The sequence below is a fragment of the Centropristis striata genome, chromosome 11 (genome assembly GCF_030273125.1).
Source record: "Centropristis striata isolate RG_2023a ecotype Rhode Island chromosome 11, C.striata_1.0, whole genome shotgun sequence".
NCBI classification, from domain to species: Eukaryota; Metazoa; Chordata; class Actinopteri; order Perciformes; family Serranidae; genus Centropristis; species Centropristis striata.
The window spans coordinates 19,729,542-19,746,154 of NC_081527.1; the positions used below are offsets into that span (position 1 = coordinate 19,729,542).

At 39.6% G+C, this 16,613-nt stretch overlaps 2 protein-coding genes across 2 annotated transcripts in view; one reads left to right on the forward strand and one right to left on the reverse strand.

The window, feature by feature from the left end:
* The window catches only part of spidr (scaffold protein involved in DNA repair), a 40,267-nt gene extending 26,001 nt beyond the window's left edge, over positions 1–14,266 (forward strand). Inside the window, exons 11-20 of the mRNA XM_059345179.1 lie at positions 2,476–2,634; positions 5,764–5,851; positions 7,066–7,206; positions 7,311–7,373; positions 7,875–8,073; positions 9,434–9,622; positions 10,869–10,962; positions 11,520–11,631; positions 13,359–13,415; positions 14,002–14,266. Of these exons, the coding sequence (XP_059201162.1) occupies positions 2,476–2,634; positions 5,764–5,851; positions 7,066–7,206; positions 7,311–7,373; positions 7,875–8,073; positions 9,434–9,622; positions 10,869–10,962; positions 11,520–11,631; positions 13,359–13,415; positions 14,002–14,121 (1,222 nt within the window). The 3' untranslated portion in view covers positions 14,122–14,266. The remainder of the gene's footprint in view (positions 1–2,475; positions 2,635–5,763; positions 5,852–7,065; positions 7,207–7,310; positions 7,374–7,874; positions 8,074–9,433; positions 9,623–10,868; positions 10,963–11,519; positions 11,632–13,358; positions 13,416–14,001) is intronic.
* A 344-nt stretch (positions 14,267–14,610) lies between these two features.
* cebpd (CCAAT enhancer binding protein delta) lies at positions 14,611–16,016 on the reverse strand. The gene has a single exon (XM_059344757.1). The coding sequence runs from the start codon at positions 15,815–15,817 to the stop codon at positions 14,936–14,938; it is 882 nt and encodes a 293-aa protein (XP_059200740.1). The 5' UTR covers positions 15,818–16,016; the 3' UTR covers positions 14,611–14,935.
* Positions 16,017–16,613: the final 597 nt, after the last annotated feature.

Consider the following 16,613-nt stretch of genomic DNA (forward strand, 5'->3'; position numbering starts at 1 on the left):
CTTCATGATAATGCCTGAAGTCTGTATGTCTGTCTCCACTTTTTCCACTTTAAGACTCAGTTTTTTTTGGTTCGTTCTGGATTATTTTAACCGGATGGTAGTGCATTTCACCACACATCAGATTTTATGTTGTTTGCTAGCAGACAGAACTTACAAGAAGTCACCTTCATTCAATATAAAGTCAGTGCAGAGTTTTTCCCTTTTGTGGAGGCGGGGCTTAAATGGGCTTTGTCTTTATTATCCCCGCCTAAATGAAGTGTGAACATTTGCATGTATAATCTTGACATACTGTATATTCCAAAAAAGTTGGTTGGTAAGAACAACAACTTCTAATGTGTTAGTGCTGAAACAATTAGTACATAAACCGTTTAGCTACTCGAAAATGAAGTCTTGCTGATTCTTTTTGTTTTATCACTCTACATTTTTTTCTTGTTGTCTGTTTGGTGGAGAAGCAAAGTCTTTTATGCAGAAAAGCATTTTTCACCTTCTTTGACATTTGTAGACTAAAAATAGATCAAGATAGAACAATCAATAATGAAAATGATTGTTAGTTGTAGCCGATTGGTTACAGTTTTTATGACAGGGTTCATGGTAGGACAGTAGCCCATATTTTTCCAACAGTAGTAAATATTATTTTTGTCTTTTGAAAGAATGTGAAACTGGTTAGGAATTACTTTTCTCCCTGAGGCTCTCTCCTGTCTCACATGACAAAGTGTCAAATATGTCAAAAAGTGACTGAAGTTATGAACACCACCCATGTAAAATGGGCTGGACTCTGAGCTCCATAACAAAACATTATTTGTTTATTCAGTATTCATTTAACAGGACAGGTCTGATTTTGGATTGTGAATAAAGCAAACAACTGAGAATAATCTTGGTGAAAACATCGGCCTGCACCACCAGAAGTCATGTCAAGAATGTTTTTCAGATATCTATTTTCAGGTCTCCCTAAACAAACGCAGACAGACCCCATGTTTACCAACAGAAGACATTTATAGGCCTAATCAGGTGGTTGAAAACAGTCTCAAAAACTTTCCCAATGTCTGGGATGTGCACTTGCATGCACATGCATGATGGGCATGTTGACAGTCCTCCTCCCTTCTTGTTTTTTTTCCCTTCCTCCTCCTCCTCCACTTCTTCCCTGGCCGTTGCTTGTCTAACCAGGGGATATGAACTCTACTGTTTACTCTCAGGGCTGGTACAGGGCTGTGTCTGGGCTTGACTGGCTCAGATACTGGAGCCTAAAGCAGTTCCAGTCCCTCGCTCACTGGGAGCAGCAGAGTGCAGGAATACGCAGCTCGCTGTCTCACAACTTTGTGGGCCAAAGGTCTTTTCTGTCAGCAGCAGCCTGTCAAACCGGCCACCAGCAGTAACACTTCATAATGTCAGTCCTGAGCCTGAAGTGTGTTTTTGTCAGTGTGTCACAGGGAGCACTGCTGTTTCATTCCTAGAAATGCTTCATAGTAATTATTTTCTTAAAATAAAAAAAGGATTCGGTTATCTGATTTAAAAAAAATCTTAAACCTGATTATTTATGTAGTATTTTCAATGCAAATACTTGTAGTTGAACCATTTATTAATTATTTATTTACTGATTGATTGATTCCAGTCCAGCCCCAAAAAGTGACAAAACTCAAAATCTAAAGTCGAGGTCCACTCACTAGTTTGAACCACAGTTTTTTCAGCTGCAGTGGTATGCTAGCTGTTTAAACTTTACATTATTCAGAGAACATTTCAGATATTCTTCTTCTCTTTCACGTTCCTTAAATGTAAAAAAAAAAAAAGGACAACTTTTTGGAAAAAAGCACACAGCTGCAAAACGTTATGGGCGTGTTTGCGCTGTAATGTCATTAATGCAATATTTTTTTGTGAATTGGACCTTGACACGGGGTATTTAGTATTTGCCAGTGCTGCACATTTCAAGGTGCTATCAGTGGCCGCAATCCATTCTGTGTGATTCCGCCCGTCAGTGTGCAGATCGCCTCTTTGCATAATGAAGGTAATCACAGCTTTTGGAATTTTTAAAACATAAGATTTAGGTGAAAATCAGTTCAATCTTATCTGCTCCTTTTTAGAAAGTTATGGTATTATTCAGTAAAATTACAAGCCTCAACTCTATAATTATTATTTTTTCCACTGGTAGCATAAGGAACAGTGTTAATACAAGGGGGGTGTCCAATTTGGTAGGTTGTGTTGCGCCATTACAAGTAATCACGGCATACAAATCTGCTGTGTGTTTTGCACTATTCTGCAGTTGCGTTAACATGCAAAGAAGTGTTGCAAAACACAAGGAAAGGCAAAAAGAGGAACACTGCTGGCAAGTAAACAATGCATTCAGTGCTTTATGGTGAAATACCCTGAATGTAAACAGAAACTTTAGCTTGGTTACACATCACAACATTTTAAACATGAAAATATTAAGATTAAAATCAGTGTATCAAAACAAACTAATTTTGTCCTTTTGTGTTTTCCCAGGCTCTGTGTGCTTGTCCAGGATAGTTACGGGATGTTCAGCGTGATCCAGCTCCACCTTCTACCTTGCAAGGACGACCTCCACCAGTACCGCCGCATGTGGCAGGGGAGGACCTGCATGCTGAGAGCCATTAAAGTGATGCAGCGGGTCACTCGAGAAAGGTGAGACCCACACACTGTACCCGTCCCTTAAAACCCGGGTAGCCTTTCACCCACACTCATGAGTAAACTTCAACCTGTGACCAATCTGTGATATGGATTTCCACTAAATGTGATGTTATCTTATCTCGCTCCTTAGCCATCTGGAACAGCAACCCTGAATGTCTTGACGCCCTGTGTTATAGCGTCACTGAGCCTCAAGCTAAACCTTCACACGTTGGCTTTAGTGTCTAACGTTTGAATCTCCAAATTTCCCATTTTTACACTTGAATGCCCTTCTGAAACACTAACACCCACATTTGCAATACAATGAGATTTTAATGTTTGCAGCTCATACGAACCTGATTATGCCGTCCTGCCGGCAGTGCAACCGTGTTTACATGTAAAGTGATACCGAGGTGCACGCTCTGTGTCCCTTGTGAGTTTCCATAGTCAGGGTCCCAGATTAGAAGCAGTTAGAACATCTGACTTAGAACATTTAGAGACTGGCTGGGGGTATGTTTACATCTTTGGTATTTTCAATGCCACCGCAGCCCATAATGTCTGCGGAGGTTTTCTGTGGTCAGATTGTGATGGATGGGCCATCTCCACTGCTCGTACACGGGACTTCTTACAAGCTCAAGTGGAAAAGCACGTGGGCCTGGCAGGGATAAATCAGGCATTCATTTCTTTTCATTCGTTTCTTAGAAGAAGTAAATATAGACCTTCTCAGTATAATATTAATAATTTATTGACATTTTGGGGAATAACACTTGTTTGCTTTTAGATGAGAAGATTGATACCACTCATGTCTGTATAGTAAACATGAAGCTACAGCCAGGAGACTGTTAGACAGAGGAAACCGCTAGTCTGGCTCAGTCCAAAGGTAAATGAGCCAAGAAATAGTCCCAGATATAACCTCTCAATTACACCACAACTCTGCCTTCTTACTCTGGTTTTTGTTTGACTTAAACAAAGAAGATATAATGTGTTAATTACTGAGCTTTGGCGCAAATTTTATGAAGAGATTGTTGTTTTCCTCCTGGTTCCAGTCTCTATTTTAACCCACTTGTAGCCCGAAGACTATTTTTAGTATGATAAACATTGTTCTGATTGGTTTAAAGTCTTGAAATCTGGTACAGACATACTTTAGGCAAGTATCTGAAAATACAACTCTGACGTTTCGATCAAATGAAAAAATCCCATTTATTCTTTTTAAGTCCAGATTTTGGAAGAATGAGGGAAAAACATGTGTTTATTGAATGTCTTCTTTATGATTTTTTTTACACTGCATATGTGTGCATGTCTTTTATATTGCTGCTATTGAGGTGAAAGCTTTTTATAATATATAAAACATTAGGATCAGGAAATGAAAAAGGCTAATTTATAAAACCTTCAATTGAGCTATTTACCTTGGACAAAATCCTTCAGCTCGGCTGTGTGCAGCACTTTATTCAAGATGAAGGTGGGGTGGAGATGTCACTGATAGTTTGAGGGTCCAATGAGTTGCAAGATTTAGTCACAATCTCTTTTTAATACTTTATATTAGTTAATATTTATTAAAACCATCATATAGCTGTTAAAGGTAACCAATAGCATTGATTTATTAAAAAGGAAAGAGAAAAAAAACACCAAAGCATGATAGTGATGATATTTATCTCATTATGAGTTCATATACCAAATACTGTTTGTGCTCCTTGTAGTTTCTGAGATACTGTCATTGAAAAGAAATCATACTATTTTTAGTCTTTGGGCGCATGGGACTACTTTTTTCCTAAAATATAACGGAGTATATTAACAGCAGTCCCATGTGTCCAAAGACTAAATATAGTTGAATTAGGAAACTCACTTTTTAGCAAAATGGTTTGATCGATTTAGAAAATGTCTTCATTTGTGTTTAAAGGGAAACCCGAGGAAACATCAATCAAAGAAAATTCAACATTTCAGTTGCAGACACAAGTTAAGCTCACCAGCTCCTTAGTCAATTTTCATATTTACCAAACAGACACAAGAGCTGTATCAGTCTCTTGGCAAAAGAAAAAAAAAGAGTGAATAATTCCTGAGATGTTGAGCTACTTTGTTAGACAATGTTAGCCTTTCAGGGGTGTGTGTTTCTCAGCAAACAATCAGAGGCGACTCTGGCCTGTGTGAGACTTGTTTCCTTATGGCAAGGAAGTGTTTTCACAGGAAAAATGCCAATTCTTTGATGCATGCCAACTAAATAGAAATGTTGTAGTGGAAAGTAATGATCAATTCCTCATCTCTTAACAACAACTGAAGAAGAAAGCATTAAAAAAGGTGCATTATTAACGTGTGCTAAAGAAGTTTCTACGCTCACTGTCAGAATCAACGGGTGTTGAATGAGTCCTGAAAGTCTGTTGTTACTCATCCTCGAGCAGGCCTCACTGGACTTGAATGGGCTGCAGAACCAGTTCCACACAAAGAAACCCTGTGATTACTGGCTGACTAACAGGTTGTTAACCGCTGGCTGATATGACAGCACACACACAGGCACACACACACGATGAATAAGTAACGTTGACTGGCTCACCTGAACTCAACAGGTACTTCTCAGAAAAGAGACAATGAATCAAGTGACTGACATATCCTGTTGGAGTTGCAACTTGATGAATTTCCCCCAGTTAAATTAGTTAATCCTTCAGGTATTAGTTTGACGTAGGTGAGACATCACAAAAGTACACTGAGAAGGATTTAATTTGAATCCGTCATTACTGAGATTAGGAACTTGGTGAAAGCAGACAGACATCACCAATCAAGGATTTTCAATGAAGCCGTTAAAATCACTTGCGATTGCTTTTGTAAACCTTGTTTTTTTTGCACCACAATGATATTGTGATTTACAAAAGGGTGTGAACTGTTTCCCACCCTTCAGCATCTCAAAACCTGCTTTTAAAAACTGTTTTTGTGAGTGTGTGCTCTGCCAGCCCAAGCATGCTCTCTGCTGATTCGTTAAAACAAGCTCTGTCTGAGCAGATTTATGTTTCAGTGGAAGTGAAACTGGTTGTGAATTGTGAAAGTCTCTATCTTCCCATTAAAGTCCCTTGTTCAATAGTACCCCCCCCCCCCCCCCCTTCAGTCCCCCCCCTCCTTCTCACTGTTTTTCTTCTTCTTTTTTTTGTGTCTCACTCTCAGGAGCACCAGGCTTTTCAGCCTGATAGACAGTCTGTGGCCTCCAGTGATGCCTCTTAAAGATCATGGAAACACACCCAGTACGCCCAGTGTAAGTTCTTACTATAATATAAATCATTCATCCTCCTCTGTGAATATATTCTTATTTTTATCATAGAAATAAGGGATGATTGTTTTCATAATAAATTAATCTGCAGACTTAATTGAGTAACTGTTTTGGTCTCTAAACATTTCCTTTCTTTCTAAGAGCTATAACACCATACACAAACATTTTTTTACTTTTCTTTGATGGAGAAATTGTATTATATGCTCATAATGAAACACTGACTATGAGATTACGTTTTTACCAAATTGGATAAAGTTACAGGATCTTCTCTCACTCAAACAAATCCTCAAATAAATAAATAAATAAAAGTGCTGTTTATTATATATACTGTTTATTATCTATCTGAAACTAGGTATTTATCTATTTTTTTTTTATTTATACATAATTATAAATGAATCCTTATCTATTTACAAGAATGTAAAGGTTTGTCTATAATATAATATCTAGTCCCTCTCTCCCTTTTCCCCGTTGGTCTGAATAAATTTCAAAATGTTTTGCTAGTTTCTTTTTTGGAAACAAACTTGCTAATTTACGTGAAAGTCGATAAGTTGGCAACACTGAGTGCGTCACATAAATTTATTTTGAATGGCACAGTATTGTCTATATCTGAGATGACTGAAATGATTGTGCATGTTTTTCCAAACAAAACCTGAGACCCTGAAGATGTTAAGCTGCTACCACATAAGACAAAAAATAAATTATTTAGAAGCAGGAACTAGAGGATTTTTTGGCACTTTTGCTTGTAACATTTACTGAACTAATTCAATGATTAATGATGGTTATAGGGCACCTTTATTTACAGCCTTTTCTGCCAAAACCCCCCCAGAAATATACCATTGGTGCTGAGATAAGTCAATATGTTAGCCAACAATCAAATAAAGACATTTTTTTTTCACCTATTCAACAAAACTTGAACAATGCTGCAAAGAGAAATGGGCAAACTGACAAATTCAACAAGCTGACAACACGTAGTCAGCAAAAGAGAGCATGCTGCAAATAAGAACAAATACAAACAGATCTGGAACACAAAACAAACATTTGAATGTGTTTTCTTTTTTGCAGTGGTTTAAGCTCTCAGGGCCAACCTAGAAGAGCTCTCTGTAAAGATATGGAGGCAAAGAAGACAATTTGATTCAAATTTAGGAACTAATATATTTTCTTAAACATGAGGGTGTTTTTCACATGTGTTGTCTTTATAGGAAAGTCGACCAGCAGGTCCAGCTCCGAGTTTCTGCTACCTGCTGTCTGGTCAGGAGAGCTCAGTTGAACCCACTGAGCAGAAAACTGTGTCCCCGCTTTACCTTCCACCCACTAAACAAAACCTACGAGACATACTGCAGGTGAACACTTTCTCACATAGAACATTTTAAAAAAAAGTTGCTGCAGATCTTGATTACTTATCTTTAAGTCGATCTCAAACTTAAAAAAAAAAAATCTTTTGCAGGGTGAGCTGAAAACATGTCGCTGCAGTTTTGTTGCCACTGTTCTGTACAAGAGAATAATGCAGGTACTTTTTTTTATTACTCCATACAGAAATACTGATTTAATTTGACTTGATAAACACTGTGTCTTTTTGAGCACCTCAGTCATCCTTTTGAGATCATTTGAACCAACAAACTGATAAGATTGAGCTCTGACGTAGAGTGCAGCGTTCATATCGCTGTGTGTGTGATAGTCTGTGAGAGGCCCGGGCGTTCTTTACCATTGATTGGAGAGACATCTGAACTTTGACCACGATGAGATAGCAGCTCAGAACAAAGTGGTGGACTTTGCCTCATGCTCACTCCACTGAAACACCTCTGAATGTTGTTGCACTGGTAACCAGCATTTTTTTGTGTGTGTGTGTGTGCGCAATAATCCTGTCAAAGCTACTTTCAGGTGGACAGAATAGACAATTTGCATGAAATTAGTGCTTTGTCAGCTTTTGTTATGTAATATTTCCCCTTTCTTTCTAGGCCATTCTGTTTCTAAGTAATTCTCAGCCTGTTCTTCTCTGTTTCTCTTTCAGGGCAGTGATGTAGGCCAGGGTGAGGTTTGGTTGGGGCTGACAGACCCCAGTCTTCAGGAGGAGCAGCCTGAGAGGCCGTGCAGGCGAACTGTGGCCCTATGTATGAGCACTTCCTGTGTGCTCACTTCCCCTGTCCTCGAAGCACTAAATTCCCCCGTTGCTTGCCGCATGTCATTCACAGATGCCATCAGAGATCATGGTAGAGCATTATTGTGACCTGACCTGACATGCCGTTCAATCACTGTGTCATGAGGTGTTTTATCTTAAAGGACTGTGTGCACATGTTGCCCAAACAGTGCTGTAGAGCCAATATGTACATTTACTCAAGTCCAGTTTTCTGCAATTTCATACCTCCACTCCAAACTAAGTCAATCTCCCAAACAGTTAACATTTTGTTATTTGTTGCTCCTGTCATATTTTACTCATTGTGACCTAGATTTTCACTGCAATAGATAAGTCCTGCACCTTTGTGGAAACTGCACAATCATAGCTAAACTTAAAATAATACAAATGTTTTGCTGTGCATTATAACACTGTTATAATACTACAAATCATGAACAAAGTTGTGAAGTGCCAACAACTGTTACCAATTTTGAAAACAATAGGGCACATGTTGTGTGACAAAGATAGTAAATCTGTTGTTTTTTTTGTAACAATATATCAAATGATAATGTAAAAACAATGTGATAAAGTTATTACTACAGTAAAATGCTACTTTCATACTGATGCATCAGTACCATCTACAATCATCCAATCTCATAGATGATATGACATCATTCACAGGTTTTCTGTGTAATGAGTACTTTTGCTACTTTAGGGATAGTCTGGATTTTTTAAGTGAGGTTGTATGAGGTACTAAATCCACAGTCAGTGTATTACCTACAGTAAAAACGCCACAAAGTATAAAAAATATAATTTTAAGTGCATGTCCTTTTAAGTGCATGTCCTATAATAATATAATAATTTTCACCTCTTCATCTTGCTGTTAGACAACCTTTCTGACAGGGAGCTAAAGCATGTATCTGTGCTGTCTTCAAAGACAAAAACAGAACTTGTGTAGTATTGTGCAGAGCATGTGAGCTGTTGGTCTACCACTACCTCGATCGGTTTGCTTGCTAATTGTGAGACTGTGTTGTTTTAAAAGGGTTTGTTCAGATTCAACAAAGTCACACAATAACACAAATAAACTAAACAATCAAGGCTGCTGTAGGCCAGCAACTCCAGTTGTACAATGTAAATTTACTGTTTTTGTCAATGGAGTCTGGTGGCTTTGAAGAAAAGCATAAATGACAACTTCAGTTCCCCGTAAAATAGAGCTGTCTGATGGGATGTCTGGCTGGGTACAGTGGTGAAAAAATTCTAAATATAGCATACACCTATACTGATTTAGATTTTTTTAAGGTGGCTAAAGTATGTTTTGCTGATGCCCCTGTCCACCGTATTATGTCACTTAGCTTCTTTGTTGGTATTCTGGGATACCAAACTGGGACCATGCACATCACAAACTATTGTAGATAATATAATTTCCTTTATAATAATATTTCTTTTTCTACATCTAGGTGTTCTCCTGTGTGCGGAGCAGTCAGTTGTTGAGATGAGCTCTGTGGACCCTGAGGGCAGCCTCCAGTCTTCAGCCAGGCCAGAGTCACTTTCACAGTCGCAGCCTCAGGCAAAGACCCTGCCCCATCCTGTGAGACTGGATCCTCTGAGTCCTGAGATCACACCCAACTCCCTCTGCTCTCTCTCAGGTCGGTTTCCCCCCTTTCACTGAGTCCTGTGGTTTTCATGTAACCCGCCTCATCTGAAGTGATTCCTGCAGAACATGCCCAATGTGTTGTTTTCTCAGGGGAAGAAAACCACTTGTTTCTTTCACATGCAAGTTTACAGCTTAGCAAGAGGCCTTGATGTGGCTTCAAGGCATCGCTTTCTGCTGTTTGTTATTCAGTGTCCTCAGGCTGTCATTGTTTGGGACTTTGTGAAATGAAAACACATGAAATTCTGTTGGATTTGTGTCAATTCTCATGTCAGATAATTAACATTCATGCTCCCCATACGGCTTAAAAATTCAGATGAGGATGCAGTAATGTTGTGAAAATAAGTTACAGATTGAGGGAACTTAGTACTGTTTCCCCAACATCTCTTTTGCATGCAGTCAGTGTGCATGTTTCTTCAAATTTTCAAGCTTTATACTATTTTCTTACATAATGTAAAAAAAAAAAGTATGTAATATGTTGCACAAACTCGACGTTTGGCATCTTGATAAAATATAGAAAACTGTTTTCTTTTTTTTTCAACTTCACTTGCATGAAGTATCACTTAAAAGTCATTGCTGTGAAGTATTGCTTTGCTGTCGTTGATTCTTTCCAATTATGTAAATGTGCTGCAGAAAAAAAGCAACCTCAATCAGATAATAATCTGCATCTGTCGACTTTGTGTAACAGTTGAGGGCAAAGATCAAACTGTGAACCCTCTTGGTTCAGGCCCCTCTGGCTGTACATGTTTGGTCAGGTGTCTGAAAAAAATCAAACAAACTTATTATCTTTTGCACTCAAGCGCAAATACTATCTTCTGGAAATTACCAGTGGAAAAAAGGCTCAGACCGGAATGTACTAAAGCGATTTATCAGTGCTGAATTCAGTATCTTATTTAAAGCCCTGTGTTTGTGTTTTTATGTTTGTGGAACAGCTGCTGGTTGTTAAGTGAGTGCATTCTGCTGCATTTATCACTGCAATCTTAGATAAAATTGAAAGGGATGTGTTTATCTTTTACACCCTGTCACAAACATACACACACTTTGAAACCTATGCGTAGATCATTTATCAGTGTTACTTACTAATGCGTCAGCGTTCTTCCTTTTGGCATTCACCCGTTGAAAATCATTTGAAATGTAAACAAAATCGATAATAAAAAATTTGCAAAAGTGTGCATGGATGTTTCCCAGAGATTATTTTGTCTGTTAATATTTGATTGCAACAGTTTTGTTTCTGCCTGCAGGGGTGATAGTTGGTGTGGATGAGAGCACTGCCTATTCCTGGCTCACCTGCAACCACTGTGGAAGTGACAACTTAGAGATGTCAGCTGAAATACCGTAAGCTCTCAGGTTGAATCAAAAATGTAAATGCCCAATGTTGATGCTAGGGATGCTGCAAAAAATACTTTTTAATGCCTGATACCAATCCAATACTGTCTTTTCTCCTCTCTTTTATTCCCTCTTAAACAACTAAGCTGTTAATAATACATCTCATGGATGTATTTTGCTTAACCTTGTTATCTGAAAAACATCATCTGAATTTACCTAAAGGAAGAACTCAGTTATGCAATACTGCTACTTCCTGCATATACATTTGTTTCCTAGAGATTCTGGTCAAATATTATACATGTTACTAAGTCAAAGTGTCCAAAATGAGTTTCTCTCACCAAAATAAGCTTACATTTACTTCCAGTAACAGACAAACTATAAAAGAAAACCAAAGAAATCAATTTAACTCACTTTTACATGTTTCTTGTATATACATTTGTTTCCTACAGCTTTTTTGGTTTTATATTTTTCACACAGCTGCTTGTCTGTGTTACTTGATGTGTGATGTGTGATGTGTGACACATCTCCATTTACTGACTATCTGTCTTTATGTTTTCTGTCCACAGTCAAAACTTGCACTGTGTTTCTTGTAAGTCGCTGGTGGAGCAGCCTGTTATGAGGGTTCAACTAGAAGTGTTCCTCAGTACTTCGTTAACTAATTGCACTTTGAAGGTTAAGGTAAGAACAGTGTTATTGAGTAATAAGTTTGCATTTCTGTCCACTGTATGGAGAATCAGGCTTCAAAAATAAAAATGCTTTAGGGCTGATAGAGCATTTTTGGCTCCCATGGATTCAAAGAAATAGTTGTTTGCTGGCTTGCCAAGTTAGATGAGCATCTCGATACCACTCATATGAAGCTACAGTCAGCAGTCTGTTAGCTTAGCATAAGACAATTAAATTCTAAGGCCCACCTACCGTACAAAAGCAGATGTTTTGAAGGGACGAGTTGCAATTTGATGAGAGGTAGTGTGTCAGGATATTTCTTGGTTGGGACTAATAACTTGCTGGAGTATCCACTGATTTCCTGGAAACCCAGGTTTTAGAGCCATTTCCCCCTGTTTCCAGTCTTTGTGCAAAGCTAAGCTAACCGACGCTACAGACATGAGTGGTGTTGATATTCTCATCTAATTCTTGTCACGAAAGGGAAAAGTGTTATTGTCCCAAAACGTGTCCTACCATGACTTTAAGCTGGAAAAAAGGGAAGTGGTTAAAAATCTAAAATTAATTTAGTTTCAAAAGTATGACAGTCAAAGAGCAGAAGGCTAGTGCTCTGGTTTGGCTGCATTTAAACCTCTTGACAGGTGACCGTCTTTTTGAGGTGTCCTTGAGCAAGACACTGAATCCTCCACTGAAGACACATTCCTACACTTTAACCTCCTGAACCTGAAGCAGTTTCAGGGCGTTTTTTTTTTTTTAAACACATTTTACTCACTTCAGTATTTAAGTCCTGCACCTCTTTGGAAACAGCACAATCATGGCTAGATGCAGGCAGCACTCAGTAATGTCTTCTGTGCATGCACTTCTGTGGCTCAGATGGGAGAGCGGTCGCCCAGTTGGAAGGTTGGTAGTTTGATCCCTGGCCATGGCAGTCCATGTACATATCGAGTGGTTGAACTTACTGATGAGCAGCGCTTTGTAGCTTCGGCCACCCACCAGTTTATGAATGTGTGTATGAACTGGTGAAAGTTGACTTGTCATGGAATAGTGCTTTGAGAGGTTGCTATCATGAAATTTACCGTTTTAATCATCGTTACTGATATTTTGGGGGAAAATGGGGAGTTTCACATGTTAAACATATTAAACTGTTTACATTTTAACAAGCTCTATCATCCTCTCCTCTCTGCTCTGTATAAACAGCCTGCAGTTTAGTCAAAGTTTTGCACATTTTTTCTCACGTGACTGTTGGTCTCAGTCAAGTCATTCATGACTTACCAGATGTGCTGAGGAGTGCAAAATTAAATGTTTTGGGTTTTTTTACAGCATTTGATTCATGCAAACTGTATAATTTGGGCAACATTTTATTTGCGACATGTAGAATAGAGTGAATGTTCTAAATTTAAATTTAGAATTTGATGAATAATACTATTTAAGCTTTTTGATTATTTTCCTGACAGAAGTGTTAGTCACATATGATGTGACGTCATTCTGGAGGATTTTTCTTTTTTTTAAAGAAAACATTATGTAAAACCTGTTGTGACTTCCTAATCAGAAAACTAAGTGAGCCAAACTGATAAAATTATGACTGTTCTTATCAGCCAACTGATATTTCGGCTTCTTCTATCAGTCTGTCACTCACCAGCAAGCACAGTGTGTCAGTGCAGCATTTGTTTTTTTTTTATTTACAACATTGAGCCGATAATTAAGAAGGCATTAATGGCTTCAAACCCTTTCATCTCTCCCGACAGCTGCAGCAAAAGACGATCATGTCTGTCCTGAACATTGCAGCGCTGGAGGGAAATGAGGTAGGTTTGCTTTTACAAACTGTTACATAACCCTGGGCTGGACTGCTCGCTGCATTGATCTTGTGTCAATACGTCCTGAAAGCCCCATCATCCGTCCATGTCAGGGTGATAAAGAGTCTTCTGGACTGAACCAGAACAATCCCTAAGTCATGCTGGTCACAGATAGTTAAAGAATTTGCTGCCAATATACTGACGTAATCCTCCACCCACCTCCTGTATTTAGTGATTTTTTTTTAAAGTTTGCATGCAGATTTAACACTTTTTAATAATATAATCTCCAGGTGGTGAAGCTGTTTATAATCTTGCAAATAAAGTGCTGTTTGCAATATAGGCATTAATGCTGTTTACCAGGGGAACTCATGGCTGCAGAATGAACTCTTAAATCAGAAGAAATACTGCTGACTAATGTGAAGAATGCAAAGATCAGGGCTTTAAGTGCACTAAAATAATCTTGCAACATGAGCAGATATAAAAACTATATTTGTTCTTTCACGTGCAGGTAGTGTTTTTACGTTTTTAAGTGGAGAAAAATACAAGATGTGAGCCTGAAATGCTCTAAACAAGTAGTAAATAAAGTTTGTTTCAGTTCCCAGGTTACGATGTGGAGAATGTCCTGGGAAAAGAGTTGGGCCCCCTCGCTGCTTATGTCCGAGTGGTCACCAGGAAACCTGCCCTCTGGATCGGCCTGGAAGAGATCTGCCTCTGAGGCTGTCAGGGCAAGTAGCTAATGATATCAATCCTCAGGCTTCAGCAGGTTCCAAAGATCTGCACACTAGGCCTCAGTATGAGCCAGTTCAGCCCCCCTCTGAAGGCCTCCCTGACAGCTTCAGGCTGTGCTGAAGTGAACTGGCTGCAAGAAGACAAGGTCTTGTTTGTGTTAATGATATGTGATCCTGTGGACCAGGAGTTGACAGCCCAAGGGTAGACCAGTGGCATGCAGTCTGTCAAAGCAGCCCACGTGGTTCATCAACTGGGACTTATTTGACTATTGGCTTTGAAGACATTATTTAAGTGTTCTAAAAAAAACAACTAATTTTCCAACTCATCTACCTCTGTATTTACTGACACACTGTCAATAAAGTTGTATTTTTGCTGACTTGCTACTTTCCATTTCCTGTTGCACTTTCTCACTTCTGAGCACACTCACTCACCCTCAACATATATCTTATGCAAAGACTACTCGCACACCAGAATATTTCTTTACCTTTTCAGCAATTTTATTATAGATTCCATAAACAAAAATGTTTTCAAGGTTTCATACAAACTATATAAAAGATCATGCTCTGGCTCTTATACAAAGTTTGGAATTATAAACATGTACCATGTCAGGTATAACATCATGTAAATGCAGTGGTAAAATAATTTAATACAGAGAAAATCCCACAAAAATATGGCAGCAACATCATATATTTTCCAGTGCCATTATGGTAAGCTTAAAATACATCTGGTACAGATGGTAAAAACGAAATGTCTGTTGAGGTATGTCTCCTAAAAGCTTAGTTCATAGAATAATAAATCTGTCACCGGCTCTCTGCACTCGTGGAGCCCGCAAAGTTGGAGTTGGGCATCTGCTTGAAGAAATCTCTGAGCCCTGTGAGCTCTCTGGTTAGCTGCTCGACAGTTTTGTGAAGCTTGTCGTTTTCAGAGCTCAGTTCAAGCAGTTTGTGCTGCATGTCCATGTTGCGCCTCTTTGCTTTGTCCCTGCTTTTCCTCACTGCAATGTTATTCCTCTCTCGCCTCTGTCGGTACTCCGTGCTGTACTTGTCCACCCTCTTCGACTTTTCTCTCCCGAGCTTCCGTGGGGAGGATTTGGCCGAACTGGCGCTGGAGACGGGCTCCGGGGTGGTGGGGGGAGTCGGCTGCCCTGTTGTGAGGCTGACGGACGTCTGAGCGCAGCTCTCGATCTGTGAAGGCAGGGATGAGGACATGTCGCTGTCACTCCAGTCGGATTCCTGCTTGATAGGCGCAGCAAACACCGCTTTATCCATCCCGCTGTCCGCCTTCCTTTCCGCCGTGTATGTGGCTGACAGCTGCTGCTGCATGCTGGGGGGCAGCGCGGGGCTCTGCATGTTGTAGAAATCCAACTTCTCCTGCTTCACGGTGTTGAACAGGTCGAGAAAGAGCTCGTCGTTGCACAGCTCCAGGTTTGGGACGGCTGTCATGGACTCGATGTACTGGCTGAAGTCGATGGCGCTCTCATCGTCGTACATGGCAGGGGCGGTGCTCAGCTCCACCATGGTGCCGTCCTCGGCCGCGCCGTCGCCTCGGCTGCCCGGCTTGCAGACCCCCTGCTGCGGGGCGCCCAGCTTGGTGCTCTCGTAGAAGTTAGCAGGCTCCATTGCCCAACTCATGTTGCATCGTGGAGACACGCAGTGAGAGTCCAGGCTGTATATGTCACACATGAACCCTGGTAGCTTGCCCACGTGGTTTAGGAAGATTATAAAGTTGTTAAAATGTAACTCACAGGAATGACAGCTCAACAACCCTGCAGCTGCTTCACTCTCTGTGCACGCGCCTTTCTCCCTTTTTATAAAAACCTCAGGATTTTAGCCCTGGTGGTGGTTGTTGTTGGATGTCAGGGTCCTGTCATTCACAACACTTGACACTTCTCTGAGGTGTCTGTAGTTTCGCGCAGTGTTTTGTATCGTTTCCCCACTGACGTCACACGTACCGCCCTCTCACGAGCCAGTCAAGTCCAATCGGGGGTCACGTGGTGTCCGTTAACTTCCCATTTGAGGAGCGAGGGGCGTGTTGCTGAGGCCACCCACTTTTTTACTACGATAGTATGAATGGTTCAGAGTTGTTTACATACTAAAGGCTCTGGTTGTTTGGGATTAACTTTTAATTTGTTACCAGCACTATTAATGTCAGACTCAAACGGAATTGTTCAGACCATTTACTGAAGTAAAAGTACCAATATTATTCTGTAAAAGTGCTTAACTACAAGTAAAAATCCTGCACTTGTAATGTTTAGTAAAACCACCAGTGTTATCAGCAAAATGTACTTAAAGAATTGAGTGTTCTCATTATGCAGAATGTGTTACTGTGTCATTATTACTGATGCATTAACCTTTAAGTGGTATTTTAATGTATTTGCAGCTTATTATAACTACTTTATTTACTGTTTGGCAGTTTAATCTGTAAAAATACATCATATTTTATAAACTGATCACATATTTTATAATAATAATAATAATA